At 35.4% G+C, this 12,914-nt stretch overlaps 1 protein-coding gene and 1 long non-coding RNA gene across 2 annotated transcripts; both read right to left on the bottom strand.

Moving 5' to 3' along the window:
- Nucleotides 1–5,486: 5,486 nt before the first annotated feature.
- On the bottom strand, nucleotides 5,487–6,981 carry LOC143618584 (uncharacterized). The gene is made up of 4 exons (XM_077090734.1): nucleotides 6,739–6,981; nucleotides 6,519–6,668; nucleotides 5,717–6,430; nucleotides 5,487–5,654 (listed from the first exon to the last, which is right to left on the bottom strand). The coding sequence occupies exons 1-4, from the start codon at nucleotides 6,979–6,981 to the stop codon at nucleotides 5,487–5,489; spliced, it is 1,275 nt and encodes a 424-aa protein (XP_076946849.1).
- A 4,722-nt stretch (nucleotides 6,982–11,703) lies between these two features.
- Nucleotides 11,704–12,892, bottom strand: LOC143618585 (uncharacterized). Its single transcript, XR_013151046.1, has 3 exons — nucleotides 12,766–12,892; nucleotides 12,098–12,677; nucleotides 11,704–12,028 (listed from the first exon to the last, which is right to left on the bottom strand). It is a non-coding gene; the product is annotated as an uncharacterized LOC143618585 (long non-coding RNA).
- Nucleotides 12,893–12,914: the final 22 nt, after the last annotated feature.

Genomic DNA, 12,914 nt, shown 5'->3' with positions numbered 1-12,914 from the left:
CAGAGTGATACTAGCACATCTTTGCTAGTCCAGATATTAAACCAAGAGGAGAGTTATTATATTATGAGGGGGTGTGAGCATGTGTGCCTTAACCGAAACAAAGTACACTTGTCTTGGCGGCTCTATTTTTTTTATTATAGCATTTAACCTTATTTGTGGGATGTCAATCTAGAAAGTGTCATTCTGGGAAACTGGGTATGACCTTAAACCTTACTAGTATTAATGGCGATAATCTACATATCTATGATGGAGGTTGATGTTTGCTTTAGAGTTTGCTTGAGGCAAGCAAAAGATAAGTGTGGGGATGTGATGGTCGGTTAATTTGTATATGTTTTAGTTCGTTTATTATTTAGTTTTAATCATTTATTTTAGGAACTTCGATACTTCATACGTGCATTATTGGATTTCAGGTCACAGGCATTAGAGTACTCAATTTGGACCTGTTGTGGCACGGAATGAAGACCCGGGATGTCCAGCAGGCGAAACGAGACATGATAATGAAGTTTGCTGATGACAAGACCCATCGCATATCGCAATGGGATTTAAAAATAATGTTGACTTTCTGGTCCATCGCGATACACGATGGACCATTAAAGACCTCATCGCGTATCGCGATGGGTGGTGCTGACGGGAAAATTAGGTTTATATCATATTCTTCATCATAAAGAACCCTAACTCCGTTTTTATCAAGAAGAGGTGATCCAGCAGTCCAAGGAGGCAATTTTCACCACCATAGCTTGTGCCAAGACCTTACACATGATACATATCATCCGTATTGAAGATTTAACGATGTCAAAGCTCGGCTAATCTCCTAGAATCTCACCCGGGATGTATAGTTTGTAATCTTTACAGTTTTTCTCATGTGATTAAGAACACTCTTGTATAATTATTGATCATTGATGTATGATTATTGATGTTTGGTATTTCTGTGTGTTCAATTGGTTTAGGTTTACGTTAGTCTGAACGATTTGTTACCAGTTGCTAGATAATTGATCATATGACTGTTTGGTTAGATTGAATACGATAAAACATACGATTTCCCTTAACTGAGTCACATTGGCAATGACTGTTTGATAATCAGTGTCGTGTGTAAAGTGATTGTTGATGTCTAAGGTTTTGTCTGATTGATCAGTCTGTAGTTAATCATTAATAATTAATCTGTTAGGTTGCATGAGATAACTGTATGTTGCTTACTTGAATTCCCGGGTGTGATTTGCTTTGTTAATTGCTTGAAACTCGTTTACTTGCTTGTTGCTTAGTTCTCTAAATTCACTTTAATTGCTTGTGTTATCAGCACTAAAAAACCAGTTACTTCATAATATTAAATATGTACACGAATCACGTTGTCCACATACTCATGGTGGATACGATACCTTACTTATCCTATCTAGGTAGTTTAATTAGGTTTTTGATTGACTTGAACGAAGGTCATCAGTGATCAACAATAGGTTGAAGTTGTGGTGGCATGTTCTTTTGTTGCACCACATAAACGGAAAGGTAAAGAGATTGCTTCTGACGAGCCAGCCAAACATCATATAACCTAAAGTGCTGGAGTTTCATTTGGTCCACAAGTTCCAAGGTCGCATGCTCCTCAAAGACCGGCGGTGCCGCTTACTACTAGCACCCCGGAATTGACTTTGACGACCACACTCACTTCGGATCCTAGGCTTGGTATGATCCCTTAATCTGTTTTATCTACTTTACCAAGGCCTACTGCTGCTACATCGGTGGTTTCTCCAACACCGAATATGATGCCGACACAGCCTATGGACATTTCGTTCATGAGGCTTAATCGTCCTCAAGGTCCTGTACAGCCGATCCCTCCATCCTTTCATGTTATGCCACAGGAAAACCAGATGAACATGCTCTTGAGTTTGATTCATCTGTATGAGAATCAAATGGCGGCCGGTCGTCAAGCTCAAGAGCAGATGTTACTTAATCAAAGGTGTTTGATGGGTTTTATCTCCTATTGTCAGAATGAAATGAAGGAGCTGCGTGAGATTGTCACGGCTCAGGGGGGTGAAAACAAAGGAGCAAGAGGATCTTATTATGCAGCTTACATGCAAAGATGACGAATTAAAGAAGCTAAAGAATGACGATGAAGATCCTGATGCGTCGGGTGCTGGAGGTAAGGAGCCGAACAAGCTCATGGCTCATCATCATGTCCTGGTACAAGCGGAGTTAGTAATGTGGATAAACAGTTGGTTGTTTATCAAGATCGACGAATGTACAACCTATCGAGTCGTTAAAGGCTAATATTTCCATATTTGTGGATAATAAGGGGGTGGTGAGGAGTGTGGTGTATGCTGATGAGATTAAGGAGGGACAATTTGTTGATAGGCCTCTGACACGTGAGCAGATTTCGATACTGATGGGTTTGAATGATGAAGAGCTGAATGCTTTGGAAGCTGAGGATGACGTGGAAGTAATAAATGATGAAGAATTTTACAAGATCCGACGTTTCCCGAGATGAACACAGCTTTTGTTTATGAATATGAAGAGATCGAGATCGAGGATGTGACAGCAGTGGAATACCCCGATCTGTATCAACGATCCAATGTTGATGAGGTTATTCCTACTTTCAATGAAGAAAATGTAAAAGTTGCTGAAGATCATCTGGAAAAGGTATCAAAGGGAAAAGAAAAGAAGTTTGATTAGAATCCTGAGGATATTCAAGGTTGGTTCGCGCATCGGTGTAAACGGTCACGTAAGATTATTAAGGCGTACAGGTACGTGAATGAAGAATTGAAGCAGGATGAGATCGCACGAGCTAAAGCCGATCAGAAGACAAAGTTTAAAGCCGTGTCGACTGTTAAAGGTGATATTGTTTCCAGGCTTTTCAATTCTGAACTTAAGGTCTGCATCATCAAGTGGGAGAGCAACATTCAGTACTATGAAAATATCACTAACGTTCTCTCACTACCGCGTTCGGATGTTCGTACCCTCGCGAGTCAACCTTTCATAAACCGCGGTGGAAATCATCAAGCAGATTGGTTTCATCAACACCTGCTTTTTGAGGTAAACCACGGGTTTAAGTTCTTTTAGCCGCAGATTCCTATCCGTAAACGTATTAACGAGATAGATCCACGTACGGGATGGAGGAAGCTTGTGCTTAAGGTAAAACCACCAAAAACGATGAAGTACGTACCTGTGAAGACTTTCCCGCAAGGTCTTCACCTAACGTTCAACCGATGGTACTACGAAAATCGTACTGGTGAGGTCGTCATTGTCCTTGGGAAAGGCTTGAAGACTGATTTTATTAAAGTTATCGATCCTATGTGGCTCGTTAACTTATCTGAGACTGACAATGGCGTGCTGTTTGTGAATAAGACATTAATTGAGCGCCCGGAAGACTATGACCGAGCTATGCAATTCCAACGTGTCGTGCGTGTGTGTCACGAGTTCGGAATTCATAGTTGTCGAGATTGGGTGTCGAATCGCTTCAAGTAAAGTAAAGACAAAGAGCTCAAGACGAGGGGGCGTTTGTTAGTGCACGGTTTTGTCGTCCCGAGTCTTTGTAATTATCGTTATGTAATTTATTAATATTTTAATATTAAGGGCATTTATGTAATTTACTCTAGTTCGTTAATGTAAGGCTAATTCGTTAAGCATGTTTAACGAATTAGCCAGTTCGTCTAAATGTAATGTCTAGTGCGTTATGTATGTTCCCATTCATCATGGAATGTTGACGAATGGGGCATAACGAATCAAAGATTCGTTATGTTTCCTTTATTGAGTCTGTAAGTCAATGAACTGGATCCAATTCGTTATGGGATGTGTAACGAATTGGTTCCATCGTCTATATATAGGTGTTTATACCCTGTTAATTTAAGTATTGATTTATTGGAGTAACGAACCTCTGTCCAATTCTCTCTTGATCAATCCTTCATCTAACGTATTACTATTACACATATATAATAACTAATATACATATATAACATAATTAAGAATATTATCTAGAACTAGATCTGTTTAAGGTATTAGATCTACGATTGATAATCGATAATCGTTTCGATCTGAATCCGTGATTAACAGTGGCCAACACCAAAACCGGGTGAATCATTTTGAAAGTTTTGTCTTGGATAAACTTAAGAAGAAGATGTTTGTTGTAAATGAAATGGAGTTGATAATTGGTTATTTATAGTGAAAAATTATAATCATTTTACAACGGTTATATTACCATTTTATAACAGTAATATTACCGTTTGTGTGTGTGTGTGTGTGTATATAATATTAATTATTTTAAAGTAAGATAATAAATAAGATATTAAATAAAGTTTATTTCATAAAATATATAATTAGTATGCACAATAATAAGAATAGAATTGTTAGTATAAATAAATCTAACTTCTAAATGAAAAGTTAGTTGTGATGAAAGTAAAAATTAGATGCATAATGAAAAGTTTGAATAGTTATCAAATTTTAATAACAATGTTTATACACATTATTGTTATTACTTAGTATATGTATATGCATATATATTTTTCTAATGTACATAATCAAAGAAGTGTGTATGATGCTTATGTGGATACCTTTGTGTCTATTACCTTTCTTGATTAGGATATAAGCGGCTCGTGCTGATAACGTGTTATAATATTACCACAATTATAACAAGATTGGATATATGATTAAAGAAAAAGGAGTAAGATAGTGATAGTAAATATATGAGAATGTGAATTACTGGATGATCTTTACCCTTACACTTACGTACTATATATATATTACAACAACTTTACTATTTAGGAGACAAGGTTATATAACTGAAGTTGAAATTTAGTGTCATACACATACATATGTTATCCACACGTTTATAACAGAACTATTTTTCTGTCTCATCTTGGCTGAGGAAAAATTACGGGCGTGTAAAACAGAAAAATACGCCAATGAAGGAAGGACGTACTATTGTAACACACCATTCTATTTCGACAAAAGACCTACATCGATCCTGAAGTAATTAATACATATGTAATGCTTCACTCTAAAATATTTAGTAATTAATGTCATTTAGACTTTGGTTACCCAAAATCAGCAAACATCTTCTTGTCTTTAATTTCCTTATAATTGTGTTTGGCTATCACAAAGTAAAATTAGTCTTGTAAAATGCATATAATCTTCGAATACTTCCCTTGAAATAAAGCTGTGGCATGCATGATATATATTTTTAACATCTAATAATGTTTGGCGTTACCTATTATTAATATTTACTAATGCTATAAATCTAGCTCTTTACCATTAACAACTCAAGATAAGATACAACGATTCAGATTTATATAACATGCTCTTGTTGCCTACACCTCCCCAGGCAGAAGACAAGACAGGTTGACCCGTTAGCTCGGCTCAAGCACGCACTTAAACTTGTACATGAAAAACTAATAACTAAACACATATTTAGCCCTAAAATCATTTCTGAAAATTAGCCAGTAAGAAATTACGATGACTGCACCTCTACCTTTTTCCTGAAAAATCTATACTTTCTGACTAGTTAATCAAAATTCATCATCGCTATCTGTGCTGTCGTCATCAATAGTTATAATCAGCTCCATCGCCTCATCTTCTTCGAAAGACCATACCGGGAATCCTTGATTTCTCATTGCAATCAATTCAAGTGCCATGTCTCTTGGTGGCACCCTCCAAAAATTGGTAGCATACCTCAACTGAAAACAAACACACTCAATAACATTATTAAAAACACAATGTAAATTATTTATATACATACCCTGTTGATATTAGTTGGGGCAGGTGCTTTTTCAAGTGCTGTTGGTGTCCAAATTTTGATGTCGCGGTCAATACCACAGCTAGCAAGCATAAGTGTATGTGGATGCGCTTGAATACAATTCACCACCTGCATGTCTGCTTCCATAACGCGTACAAGTCTTGCATCTTTTTTCTTCCAAATGAACATTCGTCCACAATCGGACCCACTCGCGATATACTCGTTACCTCCAAAGAAGCTAACACCCTTAACTGTCAAACGATTCCGGTGCCCTTTGAAAGCTTGTGGGCCCGGTTTGCAATCAATTTCCATCTCTGAATCAGGATCAATGGTCAGATGATGATGATCTAGAATTGAATTTATGTCGCTGCCCCGCCCCATATTCTTAGAGAAAAGATAAATGAACTCTTCACTGTATGAAACTAAAAGTTCACTTTGATCCGAGAAGGATAATCCTGTAATTCCCACATTCTCGTCACCTAATAAATGCTCAGGACAGAAATGGTCAACGGGTTTACCAAATGCGGTTGAAGCATCATATCTGTATTTTCTAATATCATATAATCTGGTGAGTTCATCTGATCCCGCCACCACAAATGTATTTGGGTTTAGTGGATCTATAGCTATAGTGGTCAGATGAACCACAGGTGTGAAAAGTCTACCACGCACAGCTTGGCATTTGAAGAGTTCTGTGGTGTCTCCTGTCCTTAAGTCGAACTGCAAAAATATGTTGAATGAATATATATATATATATATATTATATGTGGAATTTAACCTGTTGTAAATATATTCGATGATGACTAACATGTTGAACTAATCCATCTTCACCACATGTGTAGAAGACGTGTGGATTCACGGTATCATTAGCTAGCTTGTGAGCTCTTCCTTGATGTTTCCCAAGCAATTTCGTCTCCACGATTCCACATTCTAAGATACTTGCACGCCTCACCAAGAATCAAATCATTAAGTAAAGCCAATGATATAAATAGGAATTTATTATGAAGTTTAAGAAATTAAATTTATACCTGTCCATCAGCAGCACAAGTAAGAATGATTCGCTCGTCAGTTTCTGGCACGATATTTGCTTGGAGGATATTTTTTTTATGGCCGGAATCGAAGGAAAGTTTAACAGACCCGGATTCCCAATCCCAAAGTATAACTTTCCTGTCATCTGAGCCAGAGACAAGAATATCCCCGAGTGCATTATAACTGACGCTGTTGACACATCCCATATGTTGTCGCAGTTTCCTTGCAAGGTCAAGTTTCATGACGAAATCCTTGAACATGAAAACAGTTAACATTAGATGCTGCAGTGTGTTTAACAGTAAGGTGTTATACAAGATGATGATATCCTTGTTTGTCAATCTATAAAGTATAAGAAAAAGTAAATGAATCAATGAAAACAAAAGTATCAATCCTGCAACTCACTCGAATACAGTTTAAAAGTATGTATAAGGTATTAGTATCCAGGTAATGTTATGTGTAGCATACACGGATCAATGAATGCACAGGATGATATTTATTAAAGATAGACGGAATATTAGGTTTAATAATTTATACTGTAAAATTAATTCCTCAATAGGTGAATTCTCAAATCACTATAAATATTCGTATCGATTTGTGATCGATCTAGGTGCTACAGAGGTTTAAAATAAGCATCTAGCAATATATATACATATTAACAAATCAATATCTAATTATGTCAGTCAAATATTGAAGTCATATATATAGAGAAACTTCAAATGGAACTGGAATCATCAACCAAATCAATATATAGTGAAGCATGTTATAGAGTCAACAAACCTAACAACGTACTGTGCCCTAGAGCACAAAACTTGCTAGATTAGATATATATATATCATACAATTAGCACATCGATCTACATGCTTGTAATTAAATACATACACAAGCAAATACATATATATATATATATATACCTCCGAATTAGCAAAACGGTGAGCAAATTTTCTGGTGGAAAGATGACCGAGCTCACGGCGGCAGATATCACCGGCCGACGTAGCTTTCTTCATCATCCTGCAAGGTTAATTATATATGATCGGTTATGAATTTGGTATTCAAGTAGTGATGAAAAGTGAAAACCTAGAAGTTGCAGATTGAATTGAATTGAAATGAAATGACGCTGAATTGTGATGAGATGATGAGTGCATTGGAATGAATTTATAGTGCTCTCCTTGTCTCTCTCTCCCTCTCTTACGCATGAATGTGTACGCTTGGACAGTGCTACATAAATGCCAATTGGCAACACCTCTTTCATCTTTTTATTATTTTTTTTTTTTTAACAACGGAAACATTATTGTATTTAGGCTATCGCACTTTTCAAACCTGAAAAGTCAAGATGACTCATCTTGACCAAACTATATTGTCTTAACCAGGTCCACGCTAGTTTCAAAGTTTGGCTTGGACGTTCCTCCGGAAAACCATATCACATTTGACAGTCGTTGTGTCATCACAAGAGCATAACTTTCTAGCAGTGCCCTCTGAGATTTCAAATGCCCAAGACGAGTATAAATTATGAACCCTATATATACTTTTTTAAGATTGATAATAATCATATAAAGATAAACAAAACAAAGTTACTGTAGCAATTACGTATACTAATAAAAAAGGTTAAGTGAAACAAAACTGAGTTAAACCAATCAAAACACCTTTTGTAAGTGAATACCCATGGATGACAAACAAAACATATTTATAAATAGGCTGATTATTAAATTGCTTCTGGATCTAAACATAAGTCTATTTCAATTACCATGCTCAATTAAATACTCTAAGTTTGTATTATATTTATGTAAATGAAAGAAAAAGAAGAGGAAAAAAAAAAAGAAAAGTCAACATGGAAACAAGAGAGACGAGAAAAAGTGAAAGTACAAAAGTACATGTAATAAAATATTGATTTTTTTTTATCATTTTCTTCATATCATACCGTCTACCTATGCAATCATACCCACCTGAAAACTTTCCGGTATTTAGTTTTCTTTGTTGTGTCTTTTTTCTTTCTCCATTTCTCATTATTTCATAAGCTATTGGCTCAAATTGCACCAGTTAATGTTTAAACTAACTTATATATATTAAAAAAAATTAAAAAAATTTGTGCCCTTGCCGAAACCGTGCCCTAAACGGTCGTCGAGCCCAGTATTGGGTCTAGGCCGACCCTGCTTTCTAGCCTAACAAACGTTGGACCGAAAACTGACAACCTTTGCACTAGGCCTAACTCAAATCTTTCATTGCCAATATCCACCCAAAAGTGACACAAGTGAGATTCGAATTTAAGTTTCGCTGTAAAACCCAAACCTTTTACGACTAGGCCACAAGTGGGGATATTTTATTTAACAACATATATCGGCGCCCCATATGACCCTTTCTTAGACATATTACGGAAACTTTATTGAGTCAGGTTTCAAATTTTAAACCTCATAAATCTTAATCCTCAATTGTCACCCAATGTCATTAGTCCATAAGAAAAAAAATATATATTATCTTTTTATCTAATTATATGGTAATCATTTGTACACTGGTTTGGTATCCTATATAAAAGTGAGGTTTTGAGTTTAAATCCTTAAATACAAGGTAAAGAAGAAATTTACCTATCAAAAACATTATGTAAAGATAATTAAATGATAACATTGTGTTTTCACATAATAATCATGTTTTCATCATCATCATACTCAGTAAATCCCACCAATAGCAAAGCTATGGTAGGGTCTGAGGAGGGTAAGATGTAGACAGTCTTACCTCTACTCCATAGGGATAGAGAGGCTGCTTCCGGTGAGACCCCTGGCTCGATAGTAATTTTGCATCAAGCCTTGAACATAAGGCACATAACACTCAACCATTGAGACACCCGCCGATTGGTGCATGTACATTTGTCTTTCGGCCATCAACGCCACCACATGATGCCTGATTAACCTTCTGCCACTTTTAACGTTATTTTCACGAATTAGTAAAATAATGTCAAAGTTAGTGCAATTTCACTTTTGTCCACCTAAGGGCCCACATATATACATTATATGAGCGCACCGCAAACAGGGCAATAATAATCATGTTTTGAATTTAGTTTTATAATTAAATTATTTATTTTTAAATTATATATATATATATATATATATATATATATATATATAATGATAAAACTACATTCAAATAACATTAACATACAAATTTTTTTATAAAAAAAACGTTAGTTTTAAGAGTTCATTTAAGTTCTTAAATAATTTAACAGTTCTGTAATGATACCCATCCTATATATATATTTGATGAGTTATATAACTTTATAATGAATTAATAGATTTATATAAACCTTAAAACAAGTTTTCAAATTTATATATAATAAATAAGGAGATTGAACTTTTAATTGCATGTTCTACACCTTGACCACTACTAAAATGAGGAGAGGGGAGGGGGTTGGCTTTTTCTACCTCACAATTCTAAATCTTTGTCATTTACTTGCCCCTCTCTCTTCACCAAATTTCGTTTTTTTCTAATAAATTTTAACTAATTTTTATAAAAGATGTCAATGCAGAATTGATTGAGTAATCGTTTTACTTTAGATAAGATTTCTAATAAAGTAAGCTGCTTAATTTTATTGTAAAATGATGATTATAGTTTTAACCTTCTCACTCATTTAGTTAAGAAAAGTGAACTTTTCTTGCTCGGATGACAGTGATACTTTTGTATAGTTGAAGATGAGGGATATGGTTACAGTTTACAAAAGAACATTTTGCTTTATAAGCTAAAATGTTCCAATAAGCATGATCTGATACTAGAGCCATGATTCTGATAACAATATTCAAAACTTGGACCAACGTATATCGTATTACGGTACAAAGTGTAACAAGTTTGTCGCTAATGTCAAAACCGTTTTAATTAGCGTTTAATTGTCCATTAAAACGTTTAATGCAATTTAGGTTTTCGTTTAATATAGCTAAATTATGTGACAGTTGTCGTTTTTATATGACTATAATATAATGTAGACTTTAGCTCAAGAAACCAAAAGAAAACACATACTAAGTATTTTCCGGCAGTCGTCGTTATGTACATAATTTTCAGATGAAATTTAGATTCGTTCATTCATCTGCAACAGTACAGCTATCTCCTTCGGGTATTGTACTGTAGGTCACGGACTTATGGTGAATACGCAAAATCTGTTTTAAGAAAATTGTATCGAACACGATGCCTCAACCATTTTGCTTGTAGTTCTAGGCAGGTCACATGAGTAAATTTTTATAGAATCTGTATTATTTAGTATAAGATTATGTTTGTTTTGAATCATATATATTTCTCTCTAAAATAGGAGATTTGATCTGTTACTATTTATAATGAAATGCAGGGAGGAAAAACACTAGCAAAATCTTTCAGATTTTCTTAAACAATCTTAGAATTTGAGACAAAAGGTTTGGGAAGATTAAAGCATTTTTTTTTATTTTTGTAATTGAAGTAACTAATGGGCTCGTATTCTATCAAAAGAAATACATTTTGGACCTACCAGCAACTAAAACAAGGCTTCTGAATTGTAAACCAGTTTGATGGTGAAGATGATCTTCACCTCAACACCAGGACACATCCGGTTGACAAATTAAAGGTTAATTAGTATGGAAACATATATATATATATATATATATATATATATATATATATATATAACTCACACATCGACGTATGAGGCCTAATTACATAGCCTAAGTAGAGATTGCAAGTCATTTTATGAAAAAGAAAAAGAATACCGATCACATGGATGCAACCCTAAACATAATGAGATACAGCATGAGTTCATGTCCTAGGAAAGGTGAGACTCTATGACCACAATGGACCTCTTGATGTGTGGGGCCATATACATGCAGATCTTTATATGATGATGACCTTAAAATCAATTTATTTGGTTGACTGCATCATGGTTTCAAGTGTCAAACAATCGCATCCCTTCATTTCTCCAAACAAATTCTTGTTTAACGATCACGATCACCGTACGTGTTCAACAACTTGTTTAAACGTTACCGTTTTCATACTCATTTAGGAGCTTCCCATGTTGGGGGCATCCGAGAAGAGGTGACGGGTGGAAGAGGCATGTTTCGGATATTGATATCAAGCGGGTACAATCTGTACTCGATGTCATGTTCTTTAAAGATTCTAACCATTTCATCAATAACCACTCCTCTCCTTATGTACCTCTCTCCCATATCTTGAAAGTTTATTTTATGCCTCCACCACATATGCAGCCTGATCTTGCTTATGTCCTCCAACCTCAATGAAACCGCTGTTATTTCATTTGGATAATAATGATCCTTCTTGTTCTCTATGAAGCTGCCAATAACCCGTGTTAATTAATCGTGGAAGTTCGTTTTAAAAACAAAATAAATGTAAATTTGTTACTTGGTTATTCTTTGTTTCATGACAGCTATCGTCTCAGGAGGAGTAGTAATATGGATGAAGAAATCAATTGAATCCCACATATCAGGACTACGATAATGATTGCTGATGGCTCGTGTCGCAAGAGTACTGTTTGGAAAATAAACCTTCTCATTGTCCCATTTCAGGAAAACAGTAGTCAATATATTCATCTCTTCTACAATAAGCTGAAAACCATTAAAGAGTTAGAAGATATGGTATGTCTGTATGTATATTATCATCAATGTGCTTTAACTGTGTTTTTTAATACCTGAACACCGTCAATCTCACAACGATCGCCAACATCAAATGGGTGCATGACAAACAAGAAGACGATAGCTTCAAAAATAGTTTTGCACGTATTACCAAAGATGAACGCGACCACTACAATCTGGGAGCTTATAAACACTAACAACTTGCTTGTTGCTATGTTCAATATCAGAAGGCAAATTACCACAATGATGATGGCAACTAAGACATTCACCATTTGGTGCAGTTTGTTGACTGCGGTTTTGGTATCGTTTAGTGTCAAGGCGAGTGCTTTTCTTTCTCTAAATGCGTTCACCTGTAATTTCACATATTATAACATGCAATCAAGTGATTATGGATTTGAATTTATCACTTATTATGAGAGTCAAGTTTCAAGTTCTTACCACCCAGATCTTCAAAGCCGCTTTGCTAACTTTTTCATCACCAGGTGTTCCTACCAACAGAGCCATGGTTTTCACGGCCTGATCTTCTCTCAAGAATCGCATCAGATCATGAAGATAGATGAACCTGAAAGCAACAAACTTCCCATTCT

Source organism: Bidens hawaiensis, unplaced genomic scaffold, assembly GCF_021521415.1.
Source record: "Bidens hawaiensis isolate Kalapana, Puna unplaced genomic scaffold, B.hawaiensis_p1.1 tig00095188_1, whole genome shotgun sequence".
Taxonomy (NCBI): Eukaryota; Viridiplantae; Streptophyta; class Magnoliopsida; order Asterales; family Asteraceae; genus Bidens; species Bidens hawaiensis.
This window is presented reverse-complemented; position numbering and strand designations above follow the sequence as displayed.

Excerpts from the sequence above, each read along its gene's own strand:
- LOC143618584 (XM_077090734.1), bottom strand. The coding sequence starts at position 6,981 with ATGAAACTTGACCTTGCAAGGAAACTGCGACAACATATGGGATGTGTC. Across the intron at positions 6,431-6,518 it reads AAGATGGATTAGTTCAACAT|TTCGACTTAAGGACAGGAGA; the intron begins GTTAGTCATCAT and ends ATATTTTTGCAG. Across the intron at positions 5,655-5,716 it reads CCCCAACTAATATCAACAGG|TTGAGGTATGCTACCAATTT; the intron begins GTATGTATATAA and ends GTTTGTTTTCAG.